At 42.4% G+C, this 20,965-nt stretch overlaps 1 protein-coding gene across 12 annotated transcripts in view; it reads left to right on the top strand.

Moving 5' to 3' along the window:
- The window catches only part of MAGI2 (membrane associated guanylate kinase, WW and PDZ domain containing 2), a 1,434,944-nt gene extending 1,414,867 nt beyond the window's left edge, over positions 1 to 20,077 (top strand). For 6 of the 12 annotated variants that reach the window (XM_024358207.3, XM_024358205.3, XM_024358206.3 and 3 more), the window contains 2 exons: positions 11,038 to 11,074; positions 17,172 to 20,077. In XM_024358207.3, coding sequence (XP_024213975.1) covers positions 11,038 to 11,074; positions 17,172 to 17,836 — 702 coding nt within the window. In that variant the 3' untranslated portion in view covers positions 17,837 to 20,077. Of the gene's footprint in view, positions 1 to 11,037; positions 11,075 to 17,171 lie in introns of those variants that run through there. The other 6 variants (XM_003318553.7, XM_024358208.3, XM_009453437.5 and 3 more) reach the window with 5 other exon arrangements.
- The last annotated feature ends 888 nt before the right edge of the window (positions 20,078 to 20,965 follow it).

Below are 20,965 nucleotides of genomic sequence, written 5' to 3'. Positions count from 1 at the left end.
AGCATCTTCTGCAGGATATATGGGAAAGAAGTGATACACCTACACCTCTCCTTTTCTCTCCTTACAGGAGCTTAAGATAAAAGTTACCTAAAGGGGCCAAGCATGGTGGCTCACACCTATAATCTCAGCACTTTGGGAGGCCAAAGAGGGTGGATTGCTTGAGATCAGGAGTTCAAGACCAGCCTGGGCAACATGGAGAAACCCCTTCTCTACAAAAAATACAAAAATTAGCTGGGCCTGGCAGACACCTGTGGTTCCAGCTATTCAGGAGGCTGAGGTGGGAGGATTGCTTGAGCCCAGGAGGTTGAGGCTGCAGTGAGCTATGATCACCACTGTACTCCAGCCTAGGCAACGGAGCAAGACCCTGTCTTAAAAAAAAACTAAAAAGTTATCTAAAGAGGATAAAAGGGGACAATCTCTGGATGAGCCACTTAACTTCTATGAACCTCTGTTTCTTCATCTGTGTAATAAAAACAGCAGCAGTATCTACTTCTTAGGTTTGTTATGAAACTTAAATGACAGAATGCATGCACAGCATTGAGTATGAAGAGCAAGCGCCCAGTGAATGTTAGCTGTTTTTTTACCATTATTATTATTATTTACAAGTGCTTACTATATGCCAAAAACCATGTTAGATGCTCATTTAATTTTTATGAAAATTTGCATAATTTTAATTTTTTAACAGTCTTTGGGATAGATATTATATCACTTATGATTGGAGAAGTTAATTTGCACAAAGCCACACAGCTGTTCAGTAGTGAAGCTAAGATCTATATCTACACTGCCTCACTCTAGATTTCAATTCTTTCCTATCCCTGGCATTTGTCGATGCTGACATAACAAAGTCAGCTACTGAAGTGGAATTCATTCAATAGATAATCCACCTCAGGTTGCTACTGGCAAAAATTTGGATAATATGCCTTAAAAAATACACACACACACACACACACACACACGCAGACACAAACGTGCGTTCGCCAATACCTGATGAAAAATGCTTTGTAATGTGAGACTTTAAAATAATATTCACCACATTGTATTCTTATTGTTTTTAAAGTAAAATTAAATTTAACACAAATTTACTGTTGGGCAAAACTTTTTGGAAGGCACTACTAACAAAGAAGCTTTAGAATACAGTTTCTGTCTTCAAGGAATAAATCATTTAATTGTGAAAGAAAGACATAAAAAGGAGAGTAAACACATGAAGAAGTAAGGGATAGACTAAGGGTTTACTACAATAAAGTAAAAAAAAAAAAAAAAACATTCAGGCCATGATTAGATGTCAAATACGAGGGTGTATTTTAGGAAGCAGAATACAGGCTGGGCTGAAGAGTGGAAGCCAGTGGCCAGATGGCCTGATAGGATGATGCTGTAACATCTCACTTTAAGGCAACAAGGGCTGAAGTCAGCCTCGGGAGAGTGGGAATGAACCCGAGAGACGTTCTGAAAAAACACTGAGGGAACTTATTGACTGATTATATAGAGAGATTAAGGGAAAGGAAGAGGTTAAAGGAGATTTCAGAATCCCCACACTGGGCAGGTCCAAACCTGCTTGTTCAATCTGTTCCCCATCTCCGCTATGGCATCACCATCCACCATCACACAAGCTGGAGCCCTGAGGCTCTCTTGGGACCCCTCGTTCACTCACTCCTACCTCCACGCATCTCCTCAGTCCTGCTGTTTCTCCCCTCCGCTACCTGCACGCACCTCCTCAGTCCTGCTGTTTCTCCCGTCCGCTACCTCCACGCACCTCCTCAGTCCTGCTGTTTCTCAACTCCGCCACCTCCACACATCTCAGTCCTATTTCTCGCCTCCGCTACCTTCCAAAGCTGATCCCTCCCGCTCTGCTTTGTCCCGCCCCGTCCCATCTCTCACCTGCACAGCAGCCCTGCCTGCCACCGTGGCTCCTCATCTCATCTCAAGGCCGCATCAGCACCCATGCCAGGGATCTAACACACACCTCTGATGCCCAGGCTTCAAACCCTCCAGTGTGTCTCCAGCACCTGCACAGTGGACGCCTTAGTCCTGTGTATGTCCCGCAAATGCAGAAGCGCATCATGGCTTCCCCTGCTTCACGCCACACCTCACATCCTGTGTTTCAACTACCGAATCCATGTGGAGTCCCCCCAAATACCACGCAGGAGGCACAGAACTTGAACAGGTGAATGAATGAGTGGATGTAAGACTGCAGGAAAGTCAGAATTATGTGGCTGATTCTAGAAAATAATGAAAAGCTTAGTTTGGGTGTATAAAAGTGAGATATTTCGGCCGGGCATGGTGGCTCACGCCTGTAATCCCAGCACTTTGGGACGCCAAGGCAGGTGGATCACTTGAGGTCAAGAGTTCAAGACCAGCCTGGCCAACATGGTGAAACCCTGTCTCTACTAAAAATACAAAAATTAGCCGGGCGTGGTGGTGCACAACTGTAGTACCAGCTACTAGGGAGGCTGAGGCAGGAGAACTGCTTGAACCCGGGAGGCAGAGGTTGCAGTGAGGCAAGATCACGCTACTGCACTCCAGCCTGGGTGACAGAGCGAGACTCCATCTAAAAAATAAAATAAAATAAAATAAAATAAAATAAGGTATTTGGTTTTTTCCTCTTTTCAAGGTAGGCAAGAGCTGGAAGTGCTTCAAAGTAGAAGGGAAGGGACCACTTGAAAGAATGGCTGGTTATTAAAGAAATAGGGAATGATTCTGCTGCTTATAATAAAATTATGATCAGCTAGTTTTCACCTAATGACCATTTCCTCAGGGAGGCCTCCCTGAACCCCTAAATGAGAGTACCTCCTCCATTAAATGCTTCTGTAGCACCTTTCATCTTTTTTCCCCCCAACTTTCTAATCATCACATTTGAAGTCACTTGTTCTATGTTTACCTCCTATAACAAGCTCCTTAAGGGCATGTCACTTTGTCATAACAAATTAAACTTAAAACACAGCACCTGGCACAAAGTAGATGTTCGATATTAATTAGCCACAAAATTAGTAGAATTTCTTCACCCTAAGAGTGAGCGTGCTTCTACTTGTCAATACAAATAATATAGAAATTTGCTGATAAAAGAACCTAAAACACCACAATAAGTTGTAATCCACATGTAGTTTATTTGTTGGTATTCTGGGTTGACTCATCTGTTTAGGTAAGACGGAGGGATTGAGCATCACTCTCCTGCTTAAAAAATCTCACTGGCAGCCCATTGTCTACAGGGTGAGGGTCCCACTCCTTGGTTGGCACACAGGGTTCTCCACAAATTGCCTTCTGAGCTTCCACCTCTTCCACCACCATCCCATGCACCCCTCCCCCTTCCCACAGCAGCCCACTGAGCTCGGCCCTTGTTGACCCCACTTTCTGGGATACTCTTCCCTACTCTCTGCATCTAGCAGACTCTTATTCTCCCTTCAAACTCAAACTCACACTTTCCCTAAGGCCCATATACAGAACAATCTGTTCTCTTCCCACCCACTCCACAGCACCCTGTACTTCCCTCTAGAAGTCTAGAAATTTGAAATAGTACCATGAGTTCCCTGAAGGCACTAACTGTGTCTTGTTCTTCTTTACTTCTCCAGTGCCTTGCACAAGCCTGTATAAAAATTAGTAGTTTCTTTTTTCTTTTTTCTTTTTTTTTTTTTTTGAGACAAGCTCTTACTGTGTTGCTCAGGCTAGAGTGCAGTGGCATGATCATGGCTCACTGCACCCTTTATCTCCTGGACTCATGTGATCCTCCCACCTCAACCTCCCAAGTAGCTGGGACTACAGACACCCACCACCGCACCCGGCTAATTTATGTTTTGTAGCGATAGGGTCTTGCTATGTTGCCCAGACTGGTGTTTTCTAGTGAACAAATACAAAACTCCGGGTCCTCCTTGACTGCTGTCTTTCCTCACACCCCACATTCAATCCATCAGCAGGTCCACTCTAGTCTATCTTCAAAAAGATATCCTGAATCCAACCCCTTCTCACTACCTCCATCACGATCACCCACATCCAAGCTACCATCATGTCTTGCCCGAGCTACCACAATAGCCTCCAGACTGCTGTTCTTGATTCCACCTGCAATCTATTTTGCACACAGCAGCCATGTGTGGCCTTTTAAAATACCATTTCTCTGCTTGAAACCATCCAGTGGCTTCCATCACACTTGGAATAAAATCCAGACTCTCTCTTGAAGCCCTATATGATCTCACACTTCCTTCTACCTCCCAGTCCTCTTGTCATTCCTTGAACATGTCAAGCCCTCTCTCATCAGGATCTTTGCACTGTCTGTTACATTTGCCTAGTCTGTTCTTAGCCCAAGTATCCAAATGACTTTCTCTTCCTCTGCATTCAAATCCCTGCTTAATATCACCTTCCCTGATGAGCTTATCTAAAACAACACCCACCACTTTCTATCTCCTTAACTTACCTTATTTTTCTTCATTGCACCAATCCATATCAGACTTTCTATTATCACCTATTTGTATATTAATCTTTGGTCTCTTCCAGTATGATAGTAAGGTCCATGGAGACAGAAATATTGCTTTCTTCACAGGCATATTTTCAGTGCATAGACCTGTACAACACAAAAAGTAGATGCTGAATAAATAGTTGTTGGCTAGGCACAATGGCTTAAACATGTAATCCCAGCACTTTGGGAGGCCAAGGAAGGCAGATCATTTGAGCCCCGAAGTTCAAGACCATCCTGGGCAACATGACGAAACCCCATCTCTACAAAAAATACAAAAGCTACCCAGGTGTGTTGGCGCATACCTGTAATCCCAGCTACTCGGGAGGCTGAGGCAGGAGGATTGCTTGAACCTAGGAGGTCGAGACTGCAGTGAGTGGAAATTGTGCCACTGCACTGCAGCCTGGGTGACTAAAGAAATAAATAGTATTTGTTGAATAAAGCAGCTGGGTATTGGGTTCTAATGTAGAAAGATATGAATGAGAAGAAAGGGTTTTGAAAGATAAAGCTGAGTACAGAAAAAAATGTAGCAAGGATATCCTTGCTGAAATACAATAACACAATTGGACAGCTCCAGGCACAGGGGCTCTATTTTCACTAATTCATTTTCTTTTTAAACAGCCGGAATTGTAAAAAAAAAAAAAAAGAAAAGAAAAAGAAAAAAAAAAGAAAAAAGTGGGGGGGCTTTGTCCCCTGGGGACACACTGTTGGGGATATAGTTGCACATCACTTATGAGGCCTTAGTCTAGAAGTGAACTAATCTTATGCCCAAGCCCTGCACATAAACGGTTTACAGAGGAGACGAAGAGATCAGGAGGAAGATCATGAATACCCCAGAAGGTATGGATTTAGCTGGAGCCCAAGAATATCCTCTGAGTAATTCATTTCCACTTCTTCCATCTTTGGCAAGATGTGGCTATTATCGGTTTCCATCATCTCTCCCGTGACATAAGTACTTTTTGATTAATTATTCTCATCCCTTTTCTCAGCTCTCTGCCACTTCAGACAGGTCTGTATTTCTGTGATGAAGAAGAACACGATTCTAGAAAAGCTTTGAGATTAAAGATGCCTTCTAAAGATTAAAGTAAAACCTCTTTAATTCAGATTCTTCTAACTCTACGAACTCAGAATTCATTATCCATCTCATTGGGCTAAGGCTCATCTTGAGCCAATGGTGAGGGACACAGAGGCTTGAAGCTATAAAGCAAAGTAGTGGTGGAAATATTCTTTCCAAAAGGTGTAATCAACTTAAAAATGTTTCTTCACCCAGGTTTAAAAATACTTTATCAGCACTATTCAGCTTTTCCATTTTAAAAATTGAGTATTATTTACATACATTAAAATTTACCCTTTTTAGTGTAAATTCTATGAGTTTCAAAAATACATAGTTATATCATCACTACCATAATTAAGATATAGAACAGTTTCATAACCTCCTAAAATTCTCTTATCCCCCATTGTAGTCAAGCCTCCTCCTACACCCAGCCCTGGAAACTACTAATCAGTTTTCTCTCCCTTTAGTTTTGCCTATTTGAGAATGTCATACAGATGGAATCACACAGTATGTCACTTTTGAATCTGGCTTCTTTCACTAAGCATACCTCAGCTGAAATTCACTCACGTTGAGTGTATAAGTCGCTTGTTCCATCTCATAGCTGAGAACTATCCCATTGTACCACAGAGTGCTTATCCATTCACCAGTTGATGGACATTTTGGTGGTTCCCAGTTTTTGGTGATTATGAATAAAGTCACCATAGAAATCCGCATACAGGTTTTTGTGTGAACACAGTTTTTATTTCACTCAGGTAGATAACTCAGAGTGAGACTCCTGAGTCAGATGTTAACTAAATGTTTAAGGATCGGCCAAACTGTTTCCTAAAGTGGCTACTCTACCATTTATTCCGAACAACATTGTGTGAGAGTCTTAATTGCTCCACGTTCTTGCCAGTTATTTTCAGTTGTGTCATTGTTGTTTAATTATAGCCACACAGGTATGCAGTGGTATCTCATTGTAGTTTTCATTTTTATTTTTCTACTACTGATGTTGAACATAAAAGATGCTCTTTTATGTGCTTATTTGTCCATCCGCATATCATCTTGGTAAATTGTCCATTTGATAATTGGATTCAGGCCGGGTGCAGTGGCTCATGCCTGTAATCCCAGCATTTTGGGAGGCCAAGGTGGGTGGATCACAAGGTCAAGAGATCAAGACCATCCTGGCCAACATGGTGAAACCCCGTCTCTACTAAAAATACAAAAATTAGCTGGGCTTGGTGGTGTGTGCCTGTAATCCCAGCTATTCTGGAGGCTGAGGCAGGAGAATCGCTTGAACCCGGAGGTTACAGTGAGCTGAGATCGCACCATTGCACTCCAGCCTGGTGACAGAGCGAGACTCCATCTCAAAAAATAAAAATAAAAATAACTGGATTCAAACTATTAATTTAATGGCTAATGTGCATATAACATCCATATAGATTATTTCATTTGCTCTTTACAACTCTGAGAAGGAAGTATGGCAGGTATTGTTCCGTTTTACAGGTGAGAAATTGAGGCTGAAAATGTTACATGACTTCCCAAGTTCACACCAAGGGGCAGAATTAGAGGTGGAAACCAGGTCTCCCAGTCGCCACTCTCTACCACAAGTTGCTGACTTGCTTCCTAAAGACAAGTAGGACAAATATTGACTCAGCAGGACTGTGAACAGTCAGCTGAGGCTCCAAGTGACTGAGTGCCCTAGAAAAAATTATGGAAAGGTAAAGGCTGTCCTTCCCTGCTGTGTGACAGATGCTTCCAACCCCCTTACTTCAGCAAAACTTCCCTGTGCTTTATCTCCCTTCTTTGGAGTCTTAACTCTCAGCTACCAATACTTAAAAACACAGGCTAGTGAGCAAATCTCTGACTTCCTTGCCTTTCTACCACCAGAGTAGAGATTTCTGCACTTCAGTGGGGACTTTGAGAGACACCACTTCTTCATGCAGTGGTTTTCAACACGCAATGGTTTTCAACACGCAGTAGTTTTCAACATGCAGTCGTTTGCAGACTGTTCTGTTAGAGCCTGGAGCATCCCAAGAAATGGCCTAAAGGGCCTCTGCGGTTGGGAGTCAGGGTGGGTGGCAGCAGGCTTTGGGTCCTACTTGACTAACAAAAGCAGATCCATTTTTATCTGTTTTACATATTGGGCTTTCATTTAAAATCGTATTTGAGCAGGAGGATGTGTTGCTTTCTAAACAGGTCTGAAAACCACTGCCTCAAAACTTGTCTTTAAATATTTGAGGGGAAGAAGGTCTCCAAGCATCATTCAAACACTTAACACATGCTTGAAATAAATGAACCAGCACATTTCTCATAGATTCTCTAATGCAGATTTTACTCATTCAAACTCATCCTTAGGCATCCCCACATTCCCAAACCAGTCCGGGATTTTTTAAAATCTTAGAAAATAGACCTGAGTTTCCTAACCTGTGCTCACACCTCTCGTGAGTTATACCAAGATGTTGCCTCCCCTTAGCCCTCAGAGTGTTCAGAAAGGGTTTGGTATCTTCAGATCTTGATCATTTTCATGTTTACTCCAGTGCACTGTCCAGGTATCATCCTCTTCTGTATGTGTCCCAATGTGGAAAAGGTTGGAATATTAATAAGGTTACATTAATAAGGTTATTAATATAACAGAGTAGTGTTTTGGGCTTGCACTCTAGAGTTACTCAGTCAGTTATCCTGATTCTCACTTACTAGCTTAGTGGTCCTGGCAAATTGCTTAATTTATCTACCTCTCAGTTTCCTGATCTTTGAAATGGGGATAATAGCAACATAGTTCTTTTTTTTTTTTTTTTTTTTTTTGAGATGGAGTCTTGCTCTGTTGCCCAGGCTGGAGTGCAGTGGCACAATCTCAGCTCACTGCAACCTCCGCCTCCCAGGTTCAAGAGATTCTCCTGCCTCCCGAGTAGCTGGGATTACAGGCACGTGCCACCATGCCCAGCTAATTTTTGTACTTTTAGTAGAGATGGTGTTTTGCCATCTTGGCCAGGCTGGTCTCGAACTCCTGACCTCAAGTGATCTGCCCACCTTGGCCTCCCAAAGTGCTGGGATTACAGGTGTGAGCCACCACACCTGGCCTAATAGCACCATAGTTCTTTGAACTGTTACGAGGATTAAAAGATAATATACATATGTGATCCACGCAGCAGAGTTCCTAGTACATAGAAGGCTCTCAGTAGATAGCTGCTCCATTGTTAACAGCCCCACCTATCCATGAGATTTGCCCTTTTGGCCATAGAGGTAGCTAAAACTTGCCACAGATTCATTGCTGCACCTTTGATTATGCTTTTAAAATGAATATAAATGTGAAGCTTCAATAAGCAAATACCATCACCATTGTAAAAGTTATTAATGTTCATAACATCTAGTTTACATCTCTGGTAATATAAGTGAAACAAATACATGTTTGAAGGCCATTAACGATGGCTCCATACTTGGAAACAATGCTTCAGAAAGAGCAGATGCAAAGTAAAACCATTTGTTCTGCAATTTTCAAGGTACTTTTGTTTATATTTTGTTACAAAAAGCAATCACCTTAGTTAGTGATGGCTGAACAGATGCAAATGAACCTTTATAGTTTGAACACAATTCTTAAAAGGTTTTTCTTTTGAATGCCAAATGACTTCACATTACTGTCCTTTGATCTACCTTAATCATTTTAGTATTTTCCTATAATATTCTAAATTAAAAGAAAATAGATTTCAATAAAACCACACCAGTACTGTCTAACCCCAGACAACTGTAGGTTGCAACAGGAAAGAGTTTTATAACAAATGGCACTAAATTCATGGATATTTTTACAGAATAATTCTAGTCATTTGAGCAGTAAAAGTATTTATGTCTCAAAGTGACTCAGTGTCTCCAGTATCTAATATATTTTCAATTCAATCCAGCTTCAAGGAATGTCACTGTGAAGATATTTTTTTAAGTAGATAGTACTATCCCTGCCCTTAAGAAATCCAATTTTATTGTTCTCTGATTGCAGGTCATATTTCTTTTTCTTTTTCTTTTTCTTTTTTTTTTTTTTTTTTTTTTTTTTTGAGATGGAGTCTCACTCTGTCGCCCAGGCTGGAGTGCAGAGGCATGATCTCGGCTCACTGTAACTTCTGCCTCCCAGGTTCAAGCGATTCTCGTGCCTCAGCATCCCGAGTAGCTGGGATTACAGGCATGTGCCACCACGCCCGGCTAATTTTTGTATTTTTAGTAGAGACGGGGTTTTACCATGTTAGCCAGGCTGGTCTTGAACTCCTGACCTCAGGTGTTCCACCCGCCTTGGCTTCCCAAAGTGCTGGGATTACAGGTGTGAGCCACCGCGCCTGGCCTGCAGGTCATATTTCTATCATTTTCACAGATCAATGCTCTAATCATAGCGACTGTGTCCAAGGTTCAAACACAAATGGCGTTTGAGAGTCTCCATTAGGAATAACGATGGACCTGCTTCTGACAATCACTTTAGATGGAAGTTTCTGTTATACTGCCCCAGAAGAAGACATGAGCCCTCATTTCTCAATCAGACTAGCAGACAGTAAAGACATTCAGCGTCAGTGTTTCAGCTGAGTTTGTAGAACATTACCCAATTCCGAAAGCCATTCAATGCCCCTTAGCTACCAGCTGTGTGGCCTTGAACAAGTTCCTTAACCTCTGTGTCTCTGTTTCCTCATCTGTAAAATGTGTCAGTTTACATGTATTAACATGAGTTAATACATTTCAGGGCCTTCAAAGAGTGCCTGGCATCTAGTAAGTACCTCAGTCAGTGTTAGCTATTGCCATTATGAGTAGTATCAACAGCAATAATGCTTCTATTATCTTCCTGACCACTCTAATCCAAGACGCAGTCGTTAGGCCCTGGGTTCATGCCCTGTAATGAGAGTAGGAAAGCAATGTAGGAACTCTTATTCATGGCTTTCGGAAACACCCAGCCTGAAGCTGGATGCCCTGAGGCCACTGGTGAGGTATGGGACAGCCGACAAAGTCTCTTTCCCCACCCCACCTCCGGCCCCACCCGAACCCCACCATTGCCCACAGTCTCTGGCTCCCTTCTAAGGGTTTTCTTGTTTATGTTTTGTTATAAAGAGCAATCACCTTGGTGATGGTGGAACAGATGCAAATGAACCATTATAATTTGGGCACAATCCTTAAAAGATTTTTCTTTCTCAACCTGTGTGTCTTCAGCACAGGATAAAATTAACTCTCCTTTGATGTGGGTTATGCTTTCCTCTTCTGCACAAATGTTTGCTGGAGTTAAGAGCCATATGGGAAAACCAAGAATACAGATACTTATTTACTGCAACAAGCAGTTTATTCCTATTGGGTCAGCTCTCTGGTTTTACCATCACTTTGGTTATATATCATAAACAAGCTGTTGAAACACAATTTCTGTAGATGAGATTTTTTATCTCTGGCATATGAAGTGAAGGAGCACATTTTATTTTTTAATATTGCTGGGCTCCTACAAGATAATTTGAGAAACCATACATCTTTTAACTAAAACATAATGGGGTGTGTGTGATCTGTGTGTATATATACTGATATGTACTTATGGATTAATCAATCTGTTTTCTAGGAAAGATCCAAACTGGCTAGAACTGACAATAGGAAGGGTAAGAAACTTGATCCTAACTTAGGAGAGGGGCTTGCTTCTCCCACAGTGGAATATAAGATATTTAGAGTCTATCTCACCTGTGGGTTCATTGGAACATTTTCTGGCATGTTGGTTAATGACTTCCCAGGGACAGAGCTCCTTTAAGTAAAGCTATTACTGCATCCTTAGAGCTCATAACACGGGAAAGAACATCCATAAAAATTCAGAATTTGACTTTGCGCCCTGGGAATCTGAGCTTCTTTTCATCCCTGTCCATCCTAAGGGGCCTCCGATGAAAGCTGGGAACTCTTCCCAGTGTATTTCTGTGGCTGGCTTCCTCCTTGTTCCCTCTCCCCAAACTTAGTCATTTCCCCTCCCGCTTCACATACACATTACCATTTCACCACCATCATCCCTCTCAAAACTGATCAAAGTTCCAAATACAAACCTGTTTTTGACAGATTATACTTCAAATGAAAATCCTTTGCCCTGAAGTGTTTCCTCAAGTCAGCATTTGGTTTCAAGTCTTCCATTTCTATTTGTGGAATATATGTATTCACTCATCAAATATTCATCAAGCACTTATTTTTGTGTCAAGGGCTATGCTAGTTATTAAATACACTGTGATAAACAAGGCCAATGTGGTCATTGCCCTTATGAAGCTTACAGCTAGCATTTGAGACTGATGTTTATCAAATAAGCAAGCAAAAGTATAATTACACATTATAATTACTACAACGAAATAAAATCGAGAAGCTGCTGAGGGGGGTGTAGTATCTACTGTAGATTGGAGTTCTCTGGGATGATATTAAGAGTCCTGAAGGATGAAAAAGAACCCGCCATGTTCTTTTTAGATAGTTGTGGGGAAGCCTTCCTCCAGCAGAGAAGTCAACAATGATGTCCCAGAATAGAAAGTGAGCTTGGAGCATTTGAAGAACTGAACGAAGACCAGTGTGGGTGGAGAATAGGCAATGAGGGGAAATGAAGCTGGGGAGGCTGGCAGGGGCCAGATCATGCAGGCTTTTTTAGGCTATGTTAAATCATTTTGGATTTTGATCTAAGAGCAGTGGGGATCCATTGAGTGTTCAAGCAAGGGAATGGCATGATCTAATTTATGTCTCAAAGAGATAGCTGTAAATGTTATACAGATAATCACTGGAGGTGGGCAAGAGTAGAATGAAAGAAGAGTGGGTTCTTGTAGCCCATGTGAGAAATGATAGCTTGGCAGGCCAATCCCTTGAGTAGGGTAATTAGGTTAGTTGCCCTGGGGAGGGTATGTGGTTCATGGTAGACTATACTTCTCTTTTCTGAATAGCACTGAAATTCATTTTAGAAATTTCTGTCTTCAACAGTATCCCCAAGGGTTTATGAAAGATGTCCACATGTGGCCCTCTTTCAATTGTGTCTTCAGCAGCCCACATTGGTTGCATCCTTCCAGGAAATCCCTATATTTTGAATTAGGGCGGTGAAAGTGAAGGTGAAGATAAGTTGACAGGGTTCACATATATTTGAAGATAAGACTAATAAGTCTTGCAGGTGGGTTGTATTTGTGCAGTAAGGGAGAGAAAAGAATCAAGGATGACTCCAAGTGATGACTGTACCATTCACCAACATGGGGAAATAAGGGAGAGAGTGCAGGATAGGTTTGGGGGAAAAGAGTTCTATTTGGACTTATTAAAGAAGCCGATGAACTGTCCAAGTGGACATCGAGAAGGCAGATGGATATACCAGTGTACAGCTGGCAGAGCTCAGCAGAAACATTTGGGAGTATTGTTATATAAAAGCTACATGAATAATGAAAACACCTAGGAGGGAATGCAGAGAAAGAAAACTATGTAAGACCAAGCCCTAAAGAAGTCAGGTAAAATAAGAGGAATCTGCAAAGTAAATTGAGGAGAAACTGCCAGAAGTAGGATAAAAAGCAGGAGAATGGGGTGTCCTGACAGCCAAGAGTCCAGTTTGTTAATGGAAGTAGTCAGCTGCGTGAAAATGTGGTGAGATATAGTCATCCTTTAGTTTCTGGGGGATTGGTTCCTGGACCCCCACAAATATCAAAATGCTCAGATGCTCAAGTCCCTCATATGAACTGGTATAGTATTTGCATATAACCTACACACATCCTCCCAAATACTTTAAATCATCTCTAGGTCATTTATAATACCCAACACAATGTAAGTGCTATGTAAACAATTGCTGTACTGTGTTTTTAATTTGTATTACCTTTAATCGTTGTATTGTTATTTTGTATTTTTCCCAAATATTTTCCATCCTCATTTGGTTGAATTTGCAGATGTAGAACCCACAGATGTGGAGGGCCAACTATGTTAAGTTGAATACAGAGTCCTCTGGATTTCACATCAGAAAGGTCATTGGCAACCTTGACTAGAGCAGTTTCACCAGGGTAGTGGTGGAGAGGGCAGGCTGAGGAAGCCAGTTTGGAATGAAAGGATTTTCCTTCTTAATTTTAGCCACTGGGCCTGGGGACATTGGACAAAGGGGCTGCATAAATCCCAGCAGGCCAGATATGGCTGATTTCATCCTTCTAGGATGGGTCTCTATTATTTCTAATTGTAGTTAGAGCATCTCAGAACATGAACGATGCTGTGTAGCACATCTTCCTTGGCAACCACCTCATAAATGAACATGATCACACACTTTAGCCAATGCCCAGGTCCAAAAAAGGAGAAAGGGAGGCAAGGAAGGAAGGAGGGAAGGAGGAGGCAGGGAAACAGGTAGGCAGGCAGGGAGGCAGGCAGGGAGGCAGGCAGGGAGGCAGGAAGGAGAAAAACATCGTCTGAAGGAAGCAGAACTAAATTGAACTCTTCTGGTTATTATATGTCAAGATTTCATAAAAACTAGATTTTCCAGTCTTAGAGAAGGGCTCTTCCTGTCCAGCACAATCTGTGTCATCTTGCTGAGGCAGGTGATAGGGCAAGGTGGGATATGGGCTGCCTACTGAAGAGGCCCCTTGTGCTTTACAGAGCTTTGCAGGCTCGTGCCTGGACAGACACCATATGTTTCGTACTGAACTGAAGAGTTCCTGTGCAGAAAAATGAAAATATTCAACCACTCATATAGATATCCATCTTTTAAATCACTTTGTGATATAGTAAATCTTAATTTCTTGTTAATATTTTTAACCCGTAGTGACTTGGAACATTTTAGCTTTTAGTTTCTCCCACTGTTAAGTGTTTAATGATCTATAAACAAACTCTTGAGAAACTTTTATAAGAGGAATCTTTGAATTTGTGAATAATTTCACCTTTTACGATATGAAAAATCACTGGAGGAGGGAAAGAAGAGTGTCTCCCTGAATCTCAGAAGTAATTTGAAGCCAACTAATGATGGATGGATGAATATTTTTTCATTTTTCTGGATAGGAACTCTCCAGTTCAATGCCAGATATGTAGTAAGATGTTCAGAAATAAATGCTAAGTCTTCTGCTTAAGGACAAGATCTGGTTCCTGTTGGTTGGCAGTGGCCACTGTTCTTGCCCATTTCACATACTTTAATCCTATTTGCAAGGTAACATCTTGGGACAGTTTCTAAGTAAAAAGAGTAAAGAAACCCAAAATTTTACTCCTAACTGGCCCATTTTGTAATCTTGGTCAAGTTAGTTAACCTCTCTCTACTTCAATTCCTCCTTCAGGAAATGGTGTGAGTAATATCAACCTTCTCCCTTTATCTAAGAAGTAATTTGAGGCCAGCTAATTAACTCTACCATATGTGATGTAATGATGGGGAAAAGAGCTATTAAAATGTGAAATATCATTACCATGGTCCAAGTCAGAGATCACTGTTGCACAAGCTACCCTCTAGTTAGGCCTTTTGAAGACCACTTTTTAACTCTTCTAAGCTGTATCTCGCTAGATGGGTGGATTGCCACCACTTATCATTTGTTAGTCTGATTTTAAACTCTAACCCACCCAAAAGTAGAACACATTCTCATTTTCATTGGATATATTTGCCTTTAAGGATTTCAGACTATTCCTTAAGGTAACCAAGGATACCTGAGGTGTAGCAAAATGACACCTGGGAATCACAGTACCTGGAAATGACTGCCTTATTGCACTTATTCAAAACCTCACCTGCAAAGGTACTAGTTAATGAGGCGGCTTCCACAGGAGCCCAATCCATAAGTAGGCAGCAGGTGGGGTACAGAAGAAAAATATGATTGACCCTCCCATTGCAAAGTGCTTTCCCTTAGAAAATGTATGTCTCACATCCGTAAAGTTGGATATTTTATCCCCATCTTATAAAGGAAGAAATTGAGGCTCAGAGAGATTTAGTTGTTGGTCCAAAATCACGTCGCCAGTAAATACATGCCAGAGCCAGGATTAGATTCCAGGACTTCTAGGATTTTACCATGTGAAAATGATAATGGACATCAGTGTATGGAAGAAGGAAGGTTAACATTATGCCCAAAATGTTCCATTCGAATTTCACATAGAATGAGAAACGTTTTTGATTTGCCATTCTAAAGATGGCCAGAATTATTGGGAAAACCATTGCCACTGCCCTTTTCCTCTCCTTATTGCTTTATAAATCAGTATCAAAGGTACTATATAAGAACCCTCAAGTTTCAAACAAAGTAGACCCTGGACATTAATGGACTGAGCATCCACAAGTATCACTGACAGCCTCTGACACGTTACAGAGGCAAGAGCTTGAATCACATGCACTGAGGTTGCTGTGTGGGACTGAATCTTTTAGCTAGTGAGGGAGGCTCACCTGGCACCCAGAATTCAAACCTATCAATGTGGTTTCTTCGTTCTCCACTCATGACCATATACCAATTCTGTGGAAGAAAAATTACACTCTAGAATATCACAAACTTTGAGCATTTCCAAGGTCATGAGACATATTTCTTACAAATATCAAGGATTCGCAGTAATTGGATTTCCCTGCTTTCATTTCCCCTTAGTGGCCAGAAGCTCCAGGGAACTGTTTGTTGCTCACAGTAGCAGCTAACTCATCTCAGATTCCTAATACATCTGTCCTTCTACTTGGCCTCTGACCAGCTGTTGCTTTAAAAAAAAGTCATCTCTCATTTTAATCATTGTTTTATATGTGTTTTGATGTTGTCAATTGTCTTAAATCCTTTTTGGAAGTAGGTAACTTAAATCCCAAGTAAATGTTGGAACTAGACTTCCTAGAAAGAATTATCTTAGTCCTGGGGCCCTCCATAATGTTAGAAGTACTAAAAAGAATTAAGTTCCATCCGGACTTGGCAAAGAAAAAAAAATGGAATTAAGGACGATTTTTTTTTTTAAATGATCGTTTTAAAATGTATTTATCCAAATTCTGAAACTGACAGCAGCTAGGAATATGCTTTGAGTGACACCTACTGGTTGAGAACGTCACTTCCCAACTTCCGGAGAACCCAGACCAGTGTTTCTCAAAGCTTGGCTCTAAACCAAGATTGTCCAACCCGCCGCCAGCTTTGAATGTGACCCAACACAAATTTGTAAACTTTCTTAAAAGATTATGAGATTTATGCATGGACCTTTTTTTTGGGGGGGGCCCATCAGCTATCGTTAGTGTATTTTATGTGTAGCCCAAGACAATTCTAATGTAGCCCAAAGAAGCCAAAAGATTGGACACCCCTGCTAGGCCACCTTTTTCAGAATGGGTGCCTGATAAAAATACAGAGGACTTCCTGGGCCCCGTGCTGCTGAAACCTCCGGGCCTGCTCCTCCCGGGGAATCTGTATTTTTCACCACCACCCTGGTGATTCCAAGGTCTACTCGAGTTGGAGACCCATTTATTCAAGGGCTGTCAAGTGAGCTGTCTATACAGGACTATCAGGCCCGAGAACACCCCCGGAAGTTAGCAGGGCCAAGGCGAAGGGATTAGGCCTGGGCTTCGCGTTGGCCTCCCCGGTCCACGGACGAGGTTCGGGGCGTGGGGGCTAAGCGGGGCGGAGGGAACCCCCAAATCCCCGGGGGCGCGGCCGCTGCCCTCTCGGCAGTGAGGGTGGGGGTGGGGGTGGGGGCGGCGGTGGCTCCGGCCCCTGAGAGCAATCGCCCCAGCTGCCTGCCCCTGTCCCCGGCGTAGAGAGGGCACGGGGACGTCCTGCGTGCGCCACTGCTAACGCCTGTGCTTCCCGTCCACAGACGAACCCGCCCCCTGGAGTTCTCCCGCTGCCGCCGCCCCAGGTCTGCCGGAAGTAGGCGTCTCCCTGGACGACGGCCTCGCTCCATTCTCTCCATCACATCCAGCCCCACCCTCCGACCCTTCCCACCAGATAAGCCCAGGCCCAACTTGGGATATCAAACGGGAACACGACGTTAGGAAACCAAAGGAGCTTTCAGCCTGCGGCCAGAAGAAGCAGCGCCTCGGGGAGCAGAGGGAGCGCTCGGCGAGTCCGCAGAGGGCCGCGCGGCCGAGGCTCGAGGAGGCGCCCGGCGGCCAGGGGCGGCCCGAGGCCGGCAGGCCTGCCTCGGAGGCCAGGGCGCCCGGGCTCGCGGCGGCAGACGCGGCGGACGCGGCGCGGGCGGGCGGGAAGGAGGCGCCCCGTGCGGCGGCGGGCTCCGAGCTCTGCCGGCGCGAAGGCCCGGGGGCTGCGCCGGCGTTTGCCGGCCCGGGCGGCGGCGGCGGCAGCGGCGCGCTGGAGGCCGAGGGCAGGGCGGGTGCGCGCGCGGGTCCCCGGCCGGGCCCGCGACCCCCGGGGGGCGCCCCCGCGCGCAAGGCCGCCGTCGCGCCGGGGCCCTGGAAGGTGCCGGGCTCTGACAAGCTGCCGGGCGTCCTCAAACCCGGCGCCTCGGCCGCCAGCAGATGAGCCGCGCGGCCACGGCCAACCCGCCCGCCCGGCGCAGGCAGTTCTTCTTAGGTTCCGTCTCACGGCGTTTTAATTTATTTTCACTGTCACACGCATAGATCCACGAGGCACCAAGGCCTGGGAGCATCGACGTGAAGTCCCACGTGTCCGGTGTGCTTGGGCGGCATCGCATCAACGCGCGGACCTAAACTGATCCTAAAGCCCCCGGTTCCCTTGTGGGGGCTTTGGCAGCTATGGAAGAACCAAAATAACGTGAAGAACATCACAGAGAGACAGTGCAGTGTAGCTTTAGTTTAAGAAAAAAAAATATTCCTCCCCACTGCATGAAGGACTTGGATGTCATCCAAACTTTATATCAAGAAACAGGACAAAGTTAAGAGCAATCACAAACTGGAATATCGCCTTAAAAAATCAAACTGCACGGAGCAAGTTGAAACTGAGACAAGATTATATCTTTTAATTGATCTAAAGCGTTGTAAATAAATTGTTCTCGACATATCTAGACAGGGGTTAAAGGGTTTCTTTGACACATTCGGAACCGTTCACCCATGACATGTTTCCATGGCTCACCCTTGGCATCCATCCTCGGTGTTAGCAGCAGCGTTCCCTGCCTCCTGCAGGATGACTTAGAAATCTAGTGAGTTTCTTGGTGTGATGCCATTTTTATTGCCCTTTCTGTGATCAAATCATATTTCTGTACATTTTCAGTGGTAGAAAAAAAGGTTTTAAAAATTGTATCCTAGGGAACAGTTTGCCATAAGTCAGAATTTTGCAGTTTAGCTCATAGATCTTAATTGGTTTTTCTCTAAAATATGAATTTTATAATTGAAGGACCACAATTTGTTTAATCAAGATAGGCAACGCTGCAGTTCCTTTATGAAGAGGCTTTTCTGTCGTCCCAGGCTAGCAGAGATGGATAGCTTCTTTGTCAGCAATGTGATTTCACTTATTTTATTGTCTTATTTTAAACCCTGTCTCCATGACTTCATTTGCACTTTGACAGAGCAGAGGCAGAGTATTTGTCTTATATTTCTCAGATTATAATATTAAAAAATTACAACCAATTTATTTTCATTAAAGAACGTGAGACTTTTTAGCATTCCTTTCTGCTTATCCTTCTTTCCTTACCCTTTGTCCTTTTGTTTCCATTAGTTTTCTTTCGTCTTGTATTCCTTGCCACTTTATTTTGTTAGCAACTTCTAGATGTTTATCTTCATGGATCTATGATTGACCTCCTAGTAAAATTCTAAGTCTTGCCTTTCTTCCCTGCTGTTTTAGCATTTCTTTGTAAAATGTTAGCTTCAATTAATTAGCCATTGGTACTTACTGTAGCTACACATATTAAAAGGCAAAGTGTTTCTGAAGGCAATTTCTTTTTAATATGCCCGAATGAATGAGGCTTCATCCTTTACATATTCTTACTCTTTACAGGAGTTCAAATGCAAATAAGCTTCACCTCCCTGCACTTGTAGTCTAAAAAGTAAAAGGGGCGATCAGGTCCATCTCAAAGGTCATACGTAATAGCCTCCCTGGGCTGATCATTCCCTCTCCTTGTAATTGCAGTATCCTGAGTAGCAGTTTAATTTTCATCAAATATCGGAGTCGTTTAGTTGTTTGACAGGAGAAGAATAAGGTTGAAAGCCTCAAGTGAAGGATCTTGCAGCTTGTAAAAGCAATTTCCAAAAATGAAACCCATTCATCGTAAACAAAAGCACAAACACATGTAGCAGTTTATAATGCTTTTGGTTTAATCTCAATTAGTCTTTCTCCCCTGGACTAGAAATCCAGTATAGTTTGCCATTAATTTATTGAATCTGGTTTTGGACAATGCTTCTGTAGTGTAGCTGCACGTCCTGGTACTGTATCCTCTGACTTTATTTTCCATGTATTACAAAAGGAAAAAAAAATTGAGATTACACTGGCATAAACTCTAGTTTGCACAGTTCACAGCTACTACTTGTGCAGTAATTGCTTTATGCGGCTGTAATCCATAACCTGTGAAGACAGCACATCATCTAAATCCCATTCCAAATAATATTTGTGTAGTGTTAGCTGTGAATTTACCCTGTACAGCTGTATCTCTATAAATATAATTCCATGTATTAATAGTCACAGAAAGACTGTAAGTGAGCAACTATTTTTATGAAACGCACCACTATGGATAAATTAACTTTTACAGAAATCTTGTTTACTGTATGATATTCTAAAACACTGTCAAATAAAATATATATCCAAAAATCTTTTCTTTTTCCAACTATATAGGCTGTGTGTTAATTTGAAATAGATTATTACTGGGGGTTAACTTAGTTTTTCAAAACTGCAGTTTTCATCGATTTTTTTTATTTTTGGAAGTATAAGTTTTAATGCCCCAAATAGGACTTTTTTGAAACTTGAATCTAAAAGCAGTGGCATTACATGGGAAAGATCATTGGCTTTTTTGGCCTAAGTAAACAGTTTTCTCAGTCTTGTTGATATTTGCTTGTCAGGTTACTACATCATTTATGAATTGGCTGTATATTTCTGTTGCTTGCTACATTGATCAATACGTTACCTTTTTTCAAAAAGGATTTAAAGTATCCATCTGTAATAAATTCCATCACATTTTTTCCTTTTAATTCTGAAATTTTCTCATGCAAAATCCCAAGGAGTTCATGCAGAAGCCAACATAGCAAGCAGCAGTGAACTGGTCCAAAATGAATGGTTGAATATAGCTTTTGTCATGTATTGCGATGCCTGTGGTAGGAAGGGAGAGTTCTGCTTGGCCCTTGGGTGATTACAACCCTGCCATCGAGGAGTTGACGATCGGAAGGAACAGTTCAACACTAATCAAGATCCTCCTCTCCACCTGTCAGTAGGAGACCTAAAGTTCCCAAACTGTCCATCTTTCATTCCAATACAAAATTTTTAATATCGTGCATCATTTTTATAAAAGGAAAGAGGTGATGTATAAAATGGAACACAAAAATTATGAAATTTGTAACACATGTAGTTCTTTATGAAGTACTCTGAGAATGGGCCAGTGCAAGCTGAAAAAGACCTATACAAAAATGTTGTTTAAATGGAATATAAATATTCATCCTGCACTACTTATTTTAAAATAAGAAATACAAATTACTAAGACACCAAAAG

Source organism: Pan troglodytes, chromosome 6, assembly GCF_028858775.2.
Source record: "Pan troglodytes isolate AG18354 chromosome 6, NHGRI_mPanTro3-v2.0_pri, whole genome shotgun sequence".
Taxonomy (NCBI): domain Eukaryota; kingdom Metazoa; phylum Chordata; class Mammalia; order Primates; family Hominidae; genus Pan; species Pan troglodytes.
This window is presented reverse-complemented; position numbering and strand designations above follow the sequence as displayed.